At 35.5% G+C, this 19,697-nt stretch overlaps 1 protein-coding gene across 1 annotated transcript; it reads left to right on the forward strand.

Annotated features, from left to right (window-relative positions):
- Window positions 1–10,992: 10,992 nt before the first annotated feature.
- LOC130826340 (NF-X1-type zinc finger protein NFXL1-like) lies at window positions 10,993–19,581 on the forward strand. Its single transcript, XM_057691969.1, has 3 exons — window positions 10,993–11,346; window positions 11,654–13,474; window positions 17,952–19,581. The coding sequence occupies exons 2-3, from the start codon at window positions 11,775–11,777 to the stop codon at window positions 19,579–19,581; spliced, it is 3,330 nt and encodes a 1,109-aa protein (XP_057547952.1). The 5' UTR covers window positions 10,993–11,346; window positions 11,654–11,774.
- The last annotated feature ends 116 nt before the right edge of the window (window positions 19,582–19,697 follow it).

The following is a 19,697-nucleotide window of genomic DNA, read 5'->3' on the forward strand; positions in this document are numbered from 1 at the left end:
GGAAGGAAAAGGAGAGAGAGAAAGGTAATATCCCCGAGAAGAGAAAAGACGGTGCTGATCAGGCATCAAGGACTCCAGCAAGTTCTTATCAAAAGAAAGCCATAAATTTTGGCAATTTTTAAGAAGGTGGGTCTGGGGCAAATGCGGGCTTTAAGAGAGAAGCTAAGCCTGCGAAGCAATTACTGGTTCGAGATGGCAATAAGAGGAATTATTTCTGTAGAAGGTGCAAGAATAACCATCTGGGAAAAGATTGTGACGGAAATTTGGTTGAGTGTAATATTTGTCACAAAAGAGGCCATAGAGAGTATGAATGCTACATAAAGAAAAAAAAAAGTAGAATTCAACGGCCGGGTGGGCAGCACCGGCAAAAGAATTCAAAACAACGCCGGCAGTCAAGTCAGCCGACAGTACGGGAATGGAAATCATAGCAATGCGGGTCAGAGGTTTCAGCGACCTTTTTAATGGGGGACAAGGTCGGATAAATGGAAACCGGGTTGAAGAGTCTGAAATGCATCGTGGGGGCAATCAAGTGGGAGGAATGAATGCACAGCCGGCTAATGGAAGAGTATCTGCGGTCAGTGCAAGAGAAATTGATCAGGCGACGGATGTGGTTACAAGTACGTTCGCCATTCATTCTATGGCTGTGAATGTATTATTTGATTTGGGAGCTACATGTTCTTTTCTTGCAAAGAGTAAAGTAAAAGAATTAAATTTAGGAACTTTTGAAAATGTTTCTTATACGGTAGCTGTCCCATCGAAAAAAAAAAATTATACAGTTGTGATAGACTGTATAAAGATGTACCCCTGAAGATAGAAAAAGTTGTCTTTCCAAGTGATTTGTATTTGTTAGATATGGAAGGCTTAAAGGTAATTTTGGGGATGGATTGGTTGGGAAAATATAAAGCCACTATAGAATTTAGGAAGTGAAGAGTGTCGCTAGAAGGACCAAGAGGAAAAAAGGTTAGATATCGAAAATTTCAAAAGGGGCCCAAAACGAATTTTGTGTCGACCTTGGAATTGTAGAGGTTTGTGAGGCAGGGACACCCTTTGTACTTATGTCATATCAGCCGGGGGGGAAGAAGGAGGAGGATCCCAAGGATATTGCTGTAGTGAATGAATTTTTGGATGTTTTTCCGGACGAGATTCCCGGAATGCCACCTCAACGGGAAATTGACTTCACGATTGATTTGGTACCGGGGACTGGACCGATTTCTAAGGCCCCTTATCGTATGGCCCCAAAGGAGATGGAGGAATTGAAGTCTCAACTTGAAGAATTGTTGGATAAAGGTTATGTTCGACCTAGTGTTTCACCTTGGGGCGCTCCAGTTCTGTTTGTGAGAAAGAAAGATGGTAGTTTAAGATTATGCATTGATTACAGGGAGTTAAACAAGGTAACAGTTAAGAACAAATACCCGTTGCCCCGGATAGATGACTTATTTGATCAATTGAGAGGAGCCGGGATCTTTTCGAAGATTGACTTAAGATCGGGTTATCATCAGCTAAGAATAGCTGAAGGGGATATACATAAAACCGCTTTCAGAACACGTTATGGACATTATGAGTTCACAGTGATGCCGTTTGGGTTGACAAATGCTCCAGCCGCGTTCATGTGCTTAATGAACCAAGTGTTTAGTGCGTACTTGGATAAATTCGTCGTTATCTTTATCGATGACATATTGGTCTATTCGAAGGACCGAGAAGAACATCAGGAACATCTACGATTTGTCCTGCAAACCCTGCGAGAAAATAAGTTGTACGCGAAGTTGTCAAAGTGTGAATTTTGGTTGGATAAGGTATCATTTTTGGGTCATTTTGTCTCTAAGGAAGGTATTTCGGTGGACCCGGTAAAGGTGGAGGCAGTTCAAAGTTGGCCGTCACCTAAGAACGTCACCGAGGTACGAAGTTTCCTAGGTTTGGCCGAGTATTACCGTCGTTTTGTTAAGGATTTCTCGCGTATTGCTCGACCCATGACCTCGTTAATGAAGAAAGAGAAGAAGTTCGAATGGACGGATGAATGTGAACAGGCCTTCATGACTTTGAAGGAAAAGTTAACTACGGCCCCTGTTCTTACTCTACCTGACCCAAAGTTGGATTATACTGTTTAAAGTGACACATCGAAGAAAGGATTGGGTTGTGTACTGATGCAGGACCGTAAGGTGATTGCTTATGCATCTCGACAACTGAAGGTACATGAAGTTAATTATCCGACCCATGATCTGGAGTTAGCCGCTATAGTTTTCGCTCTCAAGATATGGCGGCATTACTTGTATGGCGTTAAGTGTAGGATTTACACTGATCATCAGAGTCTGAAATATCTCTATACTCAACCTGACTTAAACATGCGACAACGTCGGTGGTTAGAGTTGATGACAGATTATGATCTAAAGTTCGTATATCATGAGGGGCGAGCGAACTTGGTGGTCGATGCCTTGAGTAAGAAGTCTAGTCACTCGCTGTCCACCTTGGACGGAGGTGAAAAGTTGCATCGGGATTTTGCTAGACTGAACTTGAAAGTGGTACGTAATGGTGAACTACAGGGATGTCTGAACGCCTTGGTTATTCGACCTTCCTTCTTTGAGGAAATTTTGAATTCTCGGGATAAAGACCCGAAACTCTTGAAATTAAAGGACCAAGCACGGGAAGGAACAGCAGAGGGATTCCTTGTCCATGAAGATGGAAGCTTGAGGTTCAAGGGTCGTTGGTGTTTACCGACAGGGGAGGAGTCTTTGAAGGAACGTATCCTGGATGAAGCCTATTGTACGAAATTTCAGTACATCCGGGTGGTGACAAGATGTACCAAGATCTCAAGTTAATGTTTTGGTGGTCGGGGATGAAGAAGGATATTGCAGAATATGTCTCACGCTGCCTGACCTGTCAGAAGGTTAAAAGTGAACATAAAAGACCAGGAGGGTTATTACAACCATTAAAGATACCAGTATGGAAGTGGGATGATATCTCTATGGATTTTGTTGTGGGTTTACCTCGAACAAAAGGAGGTAATGATGCATTATGGGTTATAGTTGATCGTTTAACTAAATCGGCACGTTTCATCCCTATGAATTGTCGCTGGGAGATAGAACAATTGGCACGAGCCTACATTAACTATGTCATACGATTCCACGGTGTACCCCGTACTATTGTGTCAGATAGAGACACACGATATCTGTCACAGTTTTGGCAAACCTTGCAACAAGCAATGGTTACAACGTTGCTCTATAGTACGTCGTTTCATCCGCAGACGGATGGACAGACAGAACGAACAAATCAGGTATTGGAAGATATGTTACGTGCTATTGCCATGGAGTGGCAAGGGTCATGGGATGAACATTTGGATCTAGTTGAGTTTTCTTATAACAACAGTTATCAAGCTTCTATACAGATGGCCCCATTCGAGGCTTTGTATGGGCGTCGTTGTCGTAGCCCGGTTTATTGGGACGATTTTACTGAAGCGGTGACCTTAGGACCTGACTTGTTGTTTCAGATGAATGAGAAGGTAAGATTGATAAGGGATCGGTTGAAAGCGGCACAGGATCGCCAAAAGTCGTATGCTGATTTGAAACGACGGCCAGAGGAGTTCACCGTGGGAGAACAGGTGTTACTCCGCGTATCAACCATGCGCGGAGTAGTACGTTTTGGTGCTCGGGGAAAGTTGAGCCCTCGGTTCATAGGGCCATATGAAGTTTTAGAACGTGTGGGTAAAGTGGCTTATCGGTTAGCTCTTCCAAACTCTTTAGAAAAGGTACATGATGTATTTCATGTGTCTCAACTAAAGCGGTATCATGCCGCAGCCACTCATGTATTAGATCCTGAACCTTTAGATTTGGATGCATCTTTGTCTTTCCCTGAACAACCGGTTCGAATCTTGGATAAAAAGGTCTGTAGCACTCGACGGAAGGATATAGTTATGGTAAAAGTCCTGTGGTCAAATCACGAGCGTGAAGCGGCTACTTGGGAAACAGAAGACGCTATGCGAGAAAAGTACCCTCACCTTTTTCAGGTCAGTAGCGTTACGGGGACGTAACTTCTTAAGGGGGGTAGAGGGCGATAGGAATTTCGCGCGAGGAATGTTAAATCTTTGATTTGGTAGTTGTGTTTTACTCATGAGTTATGATGTGGAGTTATAGTTGTGATAGCATGTGTGTTTTATGTTTTCCGTTGCCACACAAGTTACGAGGACGTAACTTCTTTTAAGGGGGGTAGTCTGTAACACCCCGTAATTTATCGGGTTTAAAAGTAAATAAAATATAATAAAATAAAATATAACAAAAATAAAATAAATAAGTGATATTAAATTATATTATTTTACATAGTTAATTATAAGTAATAAAGTAGGTTAATTTTAACGGTAACAAGTTTTATCGCGTACGATGTTATCGCGTGACGTTTCTTGCTGTTTTAACAATAGTATAATAATTGTTTAATTAATTAATTAATAAAAAAAAAATTAAATAGGGGAAGGGGAAGAGGCAGCCGGTTGTGAAGTGCAAGGGGAGGAGTTTTGTAACTCCTCTCATAAGTGTGAATTATGACACTTAAAGCCATCCATTAAATTGCCTATTAATCCTTAAGCTTCAATTTAAATTCCTCACATTCCTAATCACATTTTAATCTTCTTAGTGAGAAAAAAATTCAGAAAAAAATATTCCCCTTGTTGTTGTTCTTGGTTTCGGTTCAAGAAAAAAAAAAAAAAATTCTTTTGGCTTGTTCAATTCAATCTTTTGTTCAAGGGGTAAGTTTATTTAAATTGTTATTATAAATTTTATTCAAAAAGATTTCTAAGGTGAAGTATATTTTTATGTATGATGATATCCTATGATTTTTAGGAGGATTGAATATATATTCTTTTATATATAATTTTCTCTACTAATCCTTTAATAAACTTCAATTTTGTTAAAAGGATTGGGTTATGTTTTCTTTTGATTTAAATTCTTTAACAAAGTTTAATTTGTTAAAAGAATTAAGTTAATATTAATATTTAAATAAATTTCTTTTATAGTTCACATATCTCTAACTAAAATACAATTTGTTAGTAGGAATTTTAAGTGTATGAATTAAGTAATGTAGGTATCCATGAGTTATAAATCCTTTAACAAAATTTGATTTGTTTAAAGGATTGTCCTTATATATATGTTTTGATTCAAAAATGATGATATATGATTCTCTACAAAAATTTTAATTTGATAAGAGAATCAAGTATTTAATTTATTTATCATGGGTTATGAAACTTCAATTGTTTTTGAAGGATCTTGTGGATGAGTATATCTTAAGTTGCTAGTTTTATGTTTTGATGATGGTTTAGATTGTTGATGGGATTTTATGTATTGTTAGATGTGTGGAAATATCAAGTGGATTGTGTGATAGGAGATTTGGTTTTATTTGTTTTATTTTAGTAAAATGTAAATTCGGTTTTGGTTAGGTGTATTTTGGTATGGGGATTTAAAAAGGATTAAATAATTTAAATAGAAAAAAATATATAAAATAAAAATAATTAAAGTAGAAGGAATTTATGGACAGCAGCTGCTGCCTCGGTAGTGGCGCCCCGATCCGAGTGTTGGGTGTGTTTCGTTGTTGTTTTATTTAACCGATGCGTTTTAAAACTCGTTAAAACGCTTAAAATAATTAAAAATAGTAATTGGATGCTAGAAATTATGAAATTTGGTACCCAAGGTAATTGATGCGTTCCGGACGCAGTGGTGAAGTCGGATTTTTAATTTGAATTTTCTAGACTGTCCGAAATGACCATAAAAGTTTCTGGTCAGAATGTAAATTTGGAACTATTGGGAGTTTGATGAAAACATTTGAAATTATCAAGTCTTAGTGATATCTTAATGGTATTGAGTGGATTAAATGTGTGAACACGGTCTAATATGTGATCGTTTTGTGTTATTTAGGACCTCGTTTCATAAGAGAGCGAAATTTTAATTGTGCTTGAACAACGTGTGTTTGCAACGTTCAAAGGTACACGCTTAGACCATACTGTTTACTTGGTTGTGCAAGTGATGTTGTTTTATTCCTAATCAAGGCATTGTAATCACATAAGGATTAGACACCTCAAATAATATGAAATGATTATGTGGAAATTGAGAATTTATGGATATGTTACCCAAAAGGGTTAACAAATGAATTGGAAAATTATCAACTATTTTTCCCATGGCATTCAGGGATCTTTATGATCACCATGGGGGTATGCATACTTAGCCTTTGGCGACCCGAACAGGACGGGCAACGTCTTAGGTAGGTGGTTGCCTTGGGATTAGCTCTCCTAAGTGTATTCCACCAAAACAAATTGGAAATATGACTTGTACGACCCGCACATGTCGGGCAACGTTACAAGGTTGGAAATAATGAATAAAGATTACATAATAGAGCCTTTGCATGCTAGGGTAAACACAATGCTTGTATTCAACCTGTTTAGTATATGTATGAAGTCTCTGACGTGTATTGGTTGTTCTTTGGAACCTGCTACGTGTTATTATACGACGTGCAGCAGGCTAACTGCAGGAGGGGGCTGGAGTGAGGATTCAGCTTAGAACCAGTAACTATCAAGTCTAGACTTACTTTGTAATGAGTCTAAATAACTCAGTTTATGTAACCAAAGTTTATGATGTTTTCTTTTTATCTCGTACAACCTTTAGCTAGTCTAGAGGCCGGTGGGCTCTCGAGTTGTAAAGACTTCCGCTGATTTGTTTTGTTTGGCGCTGTTTTTCTTTGTTGACCATATTCCTTTACCGTTGGAACGTTGACGATCCGAGTAAGGATGAGTTTTCTTGCGTCCGTTTGTGAACCGGATTCATGTTTTCACATGATTTTTCCGGGTCACTTAAACCGGGCCGTTACAGTCCGATATACTCTAATTGTCTATTAATCCTCCCCTATTTAATGTATATCTTAACCTCCTTCTCTTTTCACAAATTAGAGTACAAATAACTTGTGAGTGAGAACTGAAAATAGAAGCATGGCTATGCGTTCAGGGTTATTTTGTAATTTAGATAAGTCAGTTCAAAGTTAAAGAAAACAAGAAATGATTTTGCAGTGATATTTTAGTATCACAAGGTGTAGTGATGTATAATGGTAAAATTTGATATCATTAGACTTAGGAAATTCTGGTATTGTCATCTTATTTATAGATAAGTTGGACAATAAAGAATTATGTCCAAGTATCAATATAACAATATAAATTAAACAATATAGGATTAATACAAAAATTGGAGGTATAAATTGTATATTTGATACACGAACGTTGCTTGATAGAGAATAACATACGATTATGGAGTAATGAGATTAAGCAAATAAGTTAAATTTATGATCCTAAAAGGCCACAAATAAATATAGATTGATGATCAGTTATTATTGACCAAGTAAATATAATTAAGGGTAAAAGATAATATTATCCTGAATATATGATGTTAAGGTTTTAGGTCTTTGCTATATATACATGGTAATCTATAATTAATGTATCATCTTTTGATACTAATCTCTGATATTCAACAACACTTTTTAGTACCTATTTCCTCTATTGACGTTCGACTCACACATAAAAAAAGTGTTATTTTTTAATATTTTTTAGGGAAATTTGCAAAGAAACACCTTTTAAAACCCCTTTTTTGTAAAGAAACACCTTTTATAATTTTTTTTTGTAAAAAAACACCTTTTAAGAGACTTTTTTTAAAAAAAACACCTTAAATCAGTTTCCGGTGACTTTTGTCAACTTTCCGGCGTTGACTATGCCATTTGTCAACTTTCCGGCGTTGACTTTTGTTTTTATTTTTATTTTTATTTTTATTAATATTATTTTTTTATTTTAATTTTTATTATTATTTAAAAAAATTAAAAAATAAAATAATAATAATAATAATAATGATAATAATAATAAAAATAAATATAAAAACAAAAATAAAAAATAATAATTTTTTTTAAAATTAAAAAAAAAAAATTTTTATTAATTTTTTTATTATTATTTTTTTATTTTTCCTTTTGTTTTTATTTTTATTTTATTTTTAATTTTTATTAATATTATTTTATTATTATTATTATTATTATTATTATTATTATTATTATTATTATTATTATTAAAATTATTATTATTATTATTATTATTATTATTATTATTATTATTATTAATTTAAAAAATTTTTTTTTTAAAAATAATAATAAAAATTAAAATTAAAAAAATTACTATTAATAATAAAAATAAAAATAAAAATAAAGACAAAAATTAAAAAAAAATTTTAAAAAATTTTAAAAAAATTAATATTAATAATAAAAATAAAAAGTATAAAAAAAAAATATAAATTTATTAAATTTTTATAAAAAAATTTTTAAAAATTTATTTTTATTTTTATTTTTATTATTAATATTAATTTTTTTTAATTTTTTTTTTTATTATTTTTAAAAAAATTAAAAAAAATTAATAATAATAATAATAATAATAATAATAATAATAATAATAATAATAATAATAAAAATAATAATAAAAACAAAAATAAAAAAATTAATAATAATAAAAATTAAAAATAAAATAAAAATTAAAACAAAAGTCAACGCCGGATAGTTGACAAATGGCATAGTCAACGCCGGAAAGTTGACAAAAGTTACCGGAAATTGATTTAAGGTGTTTTTGTAAAAAAAAAGTCTCTTAAAAGGTGCTTTTTTACAAAAAAAATTATAAAAGCTGTTTCTTTACAAAAAAGGGGTTTTAAAAGGTGTTTCTTTGCAAATTTCCCTATTTTTTTATTCATATTTAATCACATAGATTTACCAACTGTAATTATTTCTTCGTCATTTTGAAATCTATAAGTCATAGTATATAATGAAATTCAATACATATTACACATGCATTAATTTGTATCCTCCCTTTTAATTGGCACCTATCATCTTTTATGTTTGATAATCAGATTGAAGTTCACCTTGAAGATATGATTGCAACAATGTGTATCACTCGGAAACTTGATATTTATTGTACGTGTTTGAAAACTTCTCTATTGTGATTTCTTCCACATAGGTACTTAAAACTTAAAAATGAAATTCACAATGAGATACAAACAACTCTAATCTCCTAATAGAAAAGAGAATAGCATAAAATAACTAAGTATTGTGTAGAGTATAAAGTCAGAAAACACACAAAGAGTTTATAACTCTCTTGGGGTATCTCTTGGAAATAAGAGAAAAATAAGAATGGAGTATTCTTACTTCTTAGACAAGAGGGATATGAGAATTGCAATTAAATGTGCCAAAATTCCTCTACATACAACCCTTTTATTTATAATAGTGGATGCATAGTTTTATGCCATACATATGATTGGATAACTGATTTATAATCAATTTCTAATCATTAGGAATAATCAAACCAACCATCCATATGGTCAAAATTGATCAAAAAGAACAAAACAATCAATTAGGAACAAGCGACAACTTGACCACGAGTTATCGCCTCAAATGTCGACTTGGTGTTCCCAAAGAAACCAACTCGATTTTGTTCTTTGCCCCCAAATTGAACATCAGAAAGAAAGCGATGAGTCGGCTCTTATGAGTGACGAGTTTCGCTTTCAAATGACCTCAACTTTTTGTTTTCTTTGTTTAGCTTTTCGTTAGACTTATGTTTTTTTAATACTTATCTATGTCTCAATACTATTGTTTATAGTATATAGTATATATTTTAGTACCTTTATATACTCTTGTTGAACATTTAGAGTATATAGACCTATATTTGTATATACTAAATACTTAGTATAGTAGTGGGACTAAATAAATATATTATAAGTCCAAATTAAATGCCTCAAATAATTTGATGAATCATTACTTTGATTCATAAGTTTTGTTTGATGAATCATTACTTTGATTCATAAGCTTTGCTTGGTGAATCATTACTTTGATTCATAAGCTTTGCTTGATGAAACATTATTTTGTTTCATAAGCTTTGCTTGGTGAAACATTACTTTGGTTCGTTAGCTTTGCTCGGTGAAACATTACTTTGATTCATAAGCTTTGCTTGGTGAAACACTTTTGTTTCAAAATGAGGTATTGTTTGATGCATAGCTCTATAAATAGAGGTTGCATGCCAAGGGACATTCCATTTCAATTTCATATGATTATGATTTCTCTTTTAAGAATACTTTTATTCTTGTTCTTTTTTTCATGAGATAATATTGAGAGATAATATTGAGAGAGTAATTAACTCTTAATATCATCAAAGTTCATAATTCACTACAACACTTATATTTAGTATTGCAATTTCATTGTACTAGGATTTTATTATGTAGATTGTATCGCATTGTGAATTTCATTTATCATCCCAAGCACCTTTGTGGGAGAAATATCACAATAGGAAAGTGCATGAATGCCTTCTACTCATATCAAGTTTCCGAGCGACTTCTCTGACTGTCGCAACCTTATCTTCATGGTGTCCATTTGGTGATTTACAAAGCAAAGAGTTCCATTGCCATGCACACAAGGGAAATACAAATCGATTTGTTTTATTTGTATTTGCATTATATTTCCAATAACTCTAAATGTTCAACTATAAGTTCTAACATCTTTTTGAATGCGAGTATAATTTTTTATGTTTTGGGTCGTAATAAAACCATCATTAATCTAACTCGGATAGCAATGTGGGCAGGTGGGTGCGATATGCCCTCTCTATACTCATACCCACCTAAAGTTTTCTTACCCAACACCTAATCACGCATAAAATTTTCATACTTATGCCTACGCATTTTTAGGTATGTGTTTGAACACATTCCCAACCACAGTGGCCAACTGAATACACCATATATCCATCATGGGTATTATCCACTTTATACCCGTCTTACATTCACTCTAAGTCCGCGTTCTGATTTATGTAAATCATACAATCTAATAAAATAAAATTAATATTCTTAATTTTTTGTCAATAATTTTTAATAAACTATACAAATTTAATTTAAATTAGTACAACTCTAAGTATAAAAAAATAAATGGAACAAGGAAAATAAATAAGAGGGAGAATAATTTTACCCAGATGTCGGCACCTACAAGGCAAATAGTCCTTGACGATTCACGTTCTCCATGACGGCTTGTTCCTTTCTTGCTTTCATTTTTCATTTTCAGCTTGGTCTCCAAGAAAAAATGAATATTAGGAGTACAATTATACTCCTTTAAACTTTTGTTAAACTTCTTGAAAATAATAAATTCATTTTTCTGACTAGCTGTATAAATACATTTCGGATCATCCCTGTATTCTAAGTTTCTAACCGGGCTAAAACAAAGCAGACATCTTTTTACCAGGGATTCTTTTCTACCCAACAGAGAGAAAGAGAACAACCAGGAGAGAGAGAAGTAGAACAAAAAACTTTCTTCTTTTTTTCGGAGGTCAGTTATTTCTTTTTGTTGCTTATTTCATCAATTTATTTGGTTCATTTCTGCAAATTCAATTGCATATAGTATGATTTCTTACTTCATTGATTTTTTTTTGACTGCCCATATCTTTAATTTTGTTGGGTTTATTTATATTTAATTATTTATATGAAAGGGTTTGCTAGGTAAATTAGATTTTGTGACGAAATTGATGAAACTTCGAATGTATTTTGATTTTTTGGGCGTGGGGTTCATTCATTTTTTGTTTTAAGATGTGTGATTTTGTGGTTTATTGATTATTTTGTTGGGATTTATATTTCAGGGGTGTTAAAGGAGAAAAGAAAAAGGAAGTTTTAATTTGTGGATTGTTGTAAATACCAGATTTGATTTGATGGGTTAATTTGAGTGGGTAGTTTCTGAAATTGGGGATTATTTCTGAAATTATGAGCTCTCGAGCTCAGAATGATGGTGGCGATCGTCCTAGATTTTCTGGCCAAAGTAGTCGTCAGCAATGGGTTCCTAAAGGGCCTGGAATTTCGAGTTCCCCGTCAAGTTTTAATGAGTATACCGGTGGATATTCTGGTGATGAAAACAGTAGGTCGGAGAAAATGGATAATAGACGGGGTCGAGGGTTTAGAGGAGGTAGTGGAAGTGGTGGTAATGGAGGTCGGAGTTATATGGGTCGGCCTCAACATTTGAGGAGAGGGAAGAACGAAATGAGAGAAGGAGGGATTGTAAATCGCGATAGAAGTAACAATAAGAGAAAGGGGGGAGGAATTGGGGTTGATGCAGATTTACCTCAGCTGGTGCAAGAGATTCAGGACAAATTAAGTAGAGGAATTGTGGAATGTATGATTTGTTATGATATGGTGAGGAGGACGGCTCCTATTTGGTCTTGCTCGAGCTGTTACTCTATCTTCCATTTGAATTGCATCAAGAAATGGGCTCGTGCACCTACTTCGATTGATACTTCTGCTGTGAAGAGTCAAGGGTTTAATTGGCGATGTCCTGGGTGTCAGGCAGTGCAGCTTACAGCATCAAAGGATATTCATTATGTTTGCTTTTGTGGGAAGAGACATGATCCAGAATCTGATTTTTACTTGACACCCCATTCTTGCGGTGAGCCTTGTGGAAAGCCATTAGAGAAGGAGGTTCTTGGAGCTGGTTTGAGCAAGGAGGTTATGTGTCCTCATGTTTGTGTTTTACATTGCCATCCTGGTCCTTGTCTTCCATGCAAAGCTTTTGCTCCTCCTCGGCCTTGTCCTTGTGGCAAGAAAGTAATTACCACAAGATGTTCTGAGCGTAAGTCTGTGCACACTTGTGGTATGGTCTGCAATAAGATTCTCGAATGTGGATGCCATTGGTGTGAACAGCTTTGTCATGTGGGTCCATGTAAGCCATGCCGGGCTCCCATGGATGCCTCTTGCTTTTGCAAGAAGAAATCTGAGATGGTTATTTGTGGAGACATGTCATTGAATGGAGAGATAAGTGTGGAAAATGGTGTTTTCTCTTGTAGTTCTTCTTGTGGAAAGAAATTGGGATGTGAAAATCATCATTGTACAGAAATTTGTCATCCAGGCCCATGTGGTGAATGTGAATTCTTGCCTAGCAAATTAAAAACCTGTTATTGTGGTAAGACACCTATAGGGGATCAGCGAAGGAGTTGTCTAGATCCGATCCCGACATGCTCAGGGACTTGTGGGAAGCTCCTTCCTTGTGGGAAGCACTATTGTAAAGATAAGTGTCATTCTAAATTGTGTCCTCATTGCACCGAGATTGTCGCCCAAAAATGTCGATGTGGTTCAACGTCTCGGACGGTGGAATGTTATAAGACGACTTTAGCCAGTGAGACATTTGTCTGTGATCGGCCTTGTAGGCGTAAGAAGAATTGTGGAAGGCATCGTTGCAGTGAGCGCTGCTGCCCCCTTTCTGATTCTAGCAGCACTGTATCTGATGGCGGGAATCCGCACTTCTGCTCAATGCCATGTGGTAAGAAGTTGAAATGTGGGCAACATTCCTGTGAAGCATTCTGTCACTGTGGTCACTGTCCTCCCTGCTTGGAAACTATATTTACTTACCTTACATGTGCTTGTGGAAGGACTTCAATTCCACCGCCCCTACCTTGTGGGACTCCTCTTCCTTCATGATGTAGGATGACCTACATCTAGTTCTCATAAGCTAACCCGGTTCAATACCATGATTCGTCATATGGAAGATGCTCAAATTCAAGGTTCAAATGTGAAGTCTTTTAATTTTGTAATCATGAACTAAATCTTCTTCTTTAATTTTTATTTTGTATTTTCATTTTTATAATGAAACAAAGTCTTAGAGATGATTAAGCCAGGTTTAGGATCAAGCTTAATCATGTCTCATGTTTAGTTAGTCGAGTTGTAATTTTTATTTTATTGAGTCTAATATTTATTTTGCTCATGGGATGTCCTTTACAAAATTAAATGCATGGATCAAAACAAGCAATCAGATTCTCCAAATTGAGCTGTTGCATTTTTCAAAACCAGCTGAGTTACAACAGCAATATGTTTTGAAGATTGAGTGGGATTTTTATGATAATATCTCTTACAAGTCAGCCTCAAATAATCCCAAGAATGTAGAAGAGATGATTTGCAAATCCCAAAGAAAAACTAGCTGTTAGAGACAACAAAACTAGCTGTTAGAGACAACAAACAAAATCAGCAAAAATCTCCTTGTTCTTTTACTAGCTGTTGTATTTTATTGCCATTTTTGTTGTACTTTCATTTTCAAAGTTTGTACTCATTGCTGAATGCTTTAGTATAAATAGGATGTATGAACTCTTGTAATAAACAACCTGATTTTTACATTCTGAATACAAAACAACCTTTGAGCAAATTCCTTTGTTCTCTCTTTGCAATTTACTTTAACTTGGATTGGTTTTAGTAAGTTGAAGTTCCTATGCTTTTCATTCTTTTGGCTTAAAGTTTGAATGTGTTCTTAGGAGCCCTTGGTTTTAATTTGTGGTGAATCTGTATCAAATTAATCCTTGGATCAGCCATTTTCAAGTTGTTCAATTCAACATATCTTTTCTTAGTTCTTCTTATTACAAAACCCACAAAAATCACAAAAAAAAAACATTTTACAATACAACCTAAACTTTCAGCCTTAATTGCTGAATTCCGAAACCTTGAAACATACGTGTGCATATAGTTTGGTCCTTGTTCAAAACATAGCCAACCTATATCATCTTGGTATCAGAGCCAAGGCTACGCTCCGAGCCTTAATTTTGTTCACTCACAAAGCAAAAAAAAAAAACAAACACCATGTCTCAAAGTGGTGAAGGAGAAACAAGTGATTTGAGCAGAATTGTTGAAGAGCAAAATGCCACCATTAATTACTTACGAGCCCAACTTAAAGAGTTTCTAGACCTAAAACGCACCTTAAGGGAAGGTGGGTATTATGAATCTGAAAGTCCTAAAGTTAATAGGCAAACAAGCCGTGGAGATGATCTTAAAGTCGACATTCCAGAATTTGAAGGAAGATTAGATGGAGATGAGTTCCTTGAATGGGTAAGAACTGTTGAAAGAGTATTTGATTACAAGAATGCGGATGAAGAAAAGAAGGTAAAGATAGTAGCATTAAAATTGCGCAAATACGCTTCTACTTGGTGGGCTAGCAAATGTGCAAAACGAGAAAGAGAAGGGAAAGACAAGATTAGATCATGGGAAAAGATGAAGAAGCAAATGAAGGAAAAGTTTCTGCCTTCATACTACATGCAAGAGAATTTCACCAAACTTCAACATCTACAACAAGATGGCAGGAGTGTAGAAGAATATGGTCGAGAATTTGAAACCATGATCATGAGATGCGACCTTAAGGAGGATGATCACCAAACCTTGGTAAGATTTTTAAATGGTTTAGATTCAAAAATCAGAAACATTGTTGAATTACAACCTTATGCTTGCCTTGATGATTTAATTAACCTTGCACATAAAGTGGATAAACAACAAAGAACTAAAATGAAGGAAACCTCACGTTTCACTTCAGCAAGAACTACCAATTTCAATTCCTACCAAGAGAACACTCCCCATTCCTATTCTAAAGCCCATTCACAAGATTCAAAAGCTTTGCAAAACAATAATTCAAAGCAGCCCCTAAGCATGCCCAATACAACAAAACCAAACACCAATTCATTCACACCTAGGAGATGTTTTAAGTGTCAAGGCCTAGGACATATTTCTTCCGAATGCCCAAACCGAAAAATGGTGAACTTGGTTGAATTTGATGATCATCAAGAGCAAAACGAGGAGGATTTCTGTGACGATGCTGAACTTGATGAGGAAATAATATATCCGGATGAAGGAGAATTATTGGTTATGCGAAGAGCTCTTAGTGGGGTCAAAGCCAAAGATCCAAACCCACAAAGGGAAGCAATATTCCACACAAAATGTACAGTTAAAGGTAAGATCTGTTCGCTTATCATTGATGGAGGAAGTTGCACTAATGTCGCTTCAAAGAATATGGTGGACAAGCTTAATCTCACCGCCACTCCACACCCCAAGCCATACATGATTAAATGGTTGAATCAAAACAAAGGTATTCCTGTAAACTCTCAAGTTTTGCTTTCATTTTCCATTGGTAATAGCTATAAGGAGAGTCTTTTATGTGATGTTATACCTATGGATGCATGTCATGTTTTATTAGGTAGGCCGTGGCAGTATGATAGGAAAGTTATGCATGATGGTTTTAAAAACACCCATACTTTTGTTTTAAATAACAAACAGATAACTTTAGCACCATATGCACCTAACGCTAATTCTAAATTGCAAGAAACTTTAACTAATTTTCATTATTTAATTCCTATACTTAAAAGTGAACAACATGAACTTGAGGAACGAAAAGAATTGTTATTGCTAAATGATGAAACTGAATCTGTTTTGCATGATCACCCTTTAATTGAACCTGTGCTTGATGAATTTGCATATGTTTTTCCTAATGAAATACCAAATGGACTTCCACCTAAAAGGGATATACAACATAAAATTGATTTCATTCCCGGTTCCTCATTGCCTAACAAACCAGCCTATAGGACTAATCCTAAGGAAACCGAAGAAATTAGGAGACAAGTTGATGATTTGTTAGCTAAAGGTTTGATTATAGAATCCATAAGTCCTTGTGTCGTTCCTACTTTACTTGTGCCTAAAAAGAATGGAGAAATGAGGATGTGTGTGGATAGTAGAGCCATCAATAGAATCACTATCAAGTATAAATTTCCCATACCTAGACTTAATGATTTGTTAGATGATCTATATGGTTCTAAAGTTTTCTCTAAGATTGAGCTGAGGAGTGGATATCACCAAGTTAGAATCCATGAGGGGGATGAGTGGAAAACAACATTTAGGACTAAGGAAGGACTCTATGAATGGTTCGTTATGCCCTTTGGTTTATCTAATACACCTTCTACCTTTATGAGACTTGTGAACCAAACCTTGAAGCCTTTCTTAGGTCACTTTGTAGTGGTTTATTTTGATGATATGTTACCAAGCTTGAGGTCAAGCTTCTCTAAAGAAGGGGAGGATGATGTAGGATGACCTACATCTAGTTCTCATAAGCTAACCCGGTTCAATACCATGATTCGTCATATGGAAGATGCTCAAATTCAAGGTTCAAATGTGAAGTCTTTTAATTTTGTAATCATGAACTAAATCTTCTTCTTTAATTTTTATTTTGTATTTTCATTTTTATAATGAAACAAAGTCTTAGAGATGATTAAGCCAGGTTTAGGATCAAGCTTAATCATGTCTCATGTTTAGTTAGTCGAGTTGTAATTTTTATTTTATTGAGTCTAATATTTATTTTGCTCATGGGATGTCCTTTACAAAATTAAATGCATGGATCAAAACAAGCAATCAGATTCTCCAAATTGAGCTGTTGCATTTTTCAAAACCAGCTGAGTTACAACAGCCATATGTTTTGAAGATTGAGTGGGATTTTTATGATAATATCTCTTACAAGTCAGCCTCAAATAATCCCAAGAATGTAGAAGAGATGATTTGCAAATCCCAAAGAAAAACTAGCTGTTAGAGACAACAAAACTAGCTGTTAGAGACAACAAACAAAATCAGCAAAAATCTCCTTGTTCTTTTACTAGCTGTTGTATTTTATTGCCATTTTTGTTGTACTTTCATTTTCAAAGTTTGTACTCATTGCTGAATGCTTTAGTATAAATAGGATGTATGAACTCTTGTAATAAACAACCTGATTTTTACATTCTGAATACAAAACAACCTTTGAGCAAATTCCTTTGTTCTCTCTTTGCAATTTACTTTAACTTGGATTGGTTTTAGTAAGTTGAAGTTCCTATGCTTTTCATTCTTTTGGCTTAAAGTTTGAATGTGTTCTTAGGAGCCCTTGGTTTTAATTTGTGGTGAATCTGTATCAAATTAATCCTTGGATCAGCCATTTTCAAGTTGTTCAATTCAACATATCTTTTCTTAGTTCTTCTTATTACAAAACCCACAAAAATCACAAAAAAAAACATTTTACAATACAACCTAAACTTTCAGCCTTAATTGCTGAATTCCGAAACCTTGAAACATACGTGTGCATATAGTTTGGTCCTTGTTCAAAACATAGCCAACCTATATCACTTCATGTCAATATCCATGCTCTGTTTCTCAACCTTGTGGCCACCAATCCACTCACAGTTGCCATTTTGGAGAGTGCCCACCTTGCTCTATTCCCATAATGAAGGAATGCATTGGTGGTCATGTGGTTCTTCGTAATGTTCCCTGTGGGTCAAAGGAGATTACTTGTAACAAGCTTTGTGGAAAGCCGAGGCGATGTGGACTGCATGCGTGTGCTAGGAGTTGCCACCTGTCACCGTGTGATCTGTCTTGTGAACCTTCAGATCCTTCTGAGAAGCCTTCTTGTGGACAGGTTTGTGGTGCCCCAAGAAGAGACTGTAGACACACTTGTCAAGCTCCTTGCCATCCTTTAGCTCCTTGTCCTGACTTATGTGAGTCCCCAGTTACAATTTCTTGTTCTTGTGGAAGAATTACCACAATGGTGCCTTGTGATTCTGGGGGAAATACTTCCACTTTCAATGCATATGCTTTTGAAGCTTCTGTTTTACAGAAGTTGCCAGCGCCACTTCAGCCTGTGGAAGCAAATGAAACAAGAGTTCCACTAAGTCATAGGAAGCTTATGTGTGACGATGAATGTGCCAAACTCGAGAAAAAACGGGTTCTTGCAGATGCTTTTGATATTTCTCAGCCTAGTATAGATGCCCTCCATTTTGGTGATAATCCGAATGCTTCACAAGTGCTATCTGAATTACTTCGACGTGATCCAAAATGGGTTTTTGCGGTGGAGGAGAGATGCAAACACTTGGTACTTGGTAAAAACAGAGGTGGTAGTAGCAAAATTAAGGTTCATGTATTTTGTACGATGATGAAGGAGAAGCGAGACGCAATTCGACTTATAGCAGAGAGATGGAAACTCTTTATTAGTGCTGCTGGTTGGGAGCCTAAACGATTTATAGTGGTTCATGCTACTGCAAAATCTAAAGCCCCACCTCACATTCTGGCACCCAAGGGTTCAGCTGCAGTGGTAGCACTCCATCCACCTGTTTTTGATCCTTTGGTGGATATGAATCCTAGGCTTGTTGTTGCCCTGCTTGATCTTCCGAGTGAAGCAGACATCAGCACATTGGTTTTGCGGTTTGGTGGTGAATGTGAGCTCGTGTGGTTGAATGATAAGAATGCCCTTGCTGTTTTCAGTGAAGCTGTCCGAGCAGAAACTGCTATGAGAAGGTTAGATAACGGATCTGTTTATCATGGGGCTTCTGTCGTTCAACAGAGTAGTGCTGCAGCTGATGCTGCACCTGCACCTGCACCTGCATGGGCAGGGACTACACCATCTGCTTCGAGAAGTAATCCATGGAAGAAGGCCAGTACCTGGGCTGAAGACACATGGGGCGAGGAAGAATGGACTAGTGGTAATGTAAGTAATGATGTGAAACATTCGTCGTCGTGGAAAGGACGTGATGCCCCAGCGACCATAACGATGAACAGATGGACTGTTCTGAATCCCGACTCTTCATCATTAAGAACAACTGATTCGACTACGAGGGTTATTGATTACTCAAAAACAAGGGCAGCTGTTGAAAACACCTCAGCCTCAGAAGCTTGTAGTGAAGTGAAGACAGCACCTCAGCCTGATGACAATGCTGAAGTTGTGGATGACTGGGAAAAGGCTTTTGACAAAGTAACATTGTAGGAGTATTTTCTTTTGGGCTCACTCATGTTCTCTTTTCCTTGTTTTTGGACAATTGATGCTCATATTTTCATGCAAATTGAGATTCTGTTTATTTTATACTGTTTCAAAATTTTGGA

The sequence above is a fragment of the Amaranthus tricolor genome, chromosome 10 (genome assembly GCF_026212465.1).
Source record: "Amaranthus tricolor cultivar Red isolate AtriRed21 chromosome 10, ASM2621246v1, whole genome shotgun sequence".
NCBI lineage: Eukaryota > Viridiplantae > Streptophyta > Magnoliopsida > Caryophyllales > Amaranthaceae > Amaranthus > Amaranthus tricolor.

Excerpts from the sequence above, each read along its gene's own strand:
- LOC130826340 (XM_057691969.1), top strand. The coding sequence starts at position 11,775 with ATGAGCTCTCGAGCTCAGAATGATGGTGGCGATCGTCCTAGATTTTCT. Across the intron at positions 13,475-17,951 it reads TGTGGGACTCCTCTTCCTTC|TTCATGTCAATATCCATGCT; the intron begins ATGATGTAGGAT and ends AACCTATATCAC.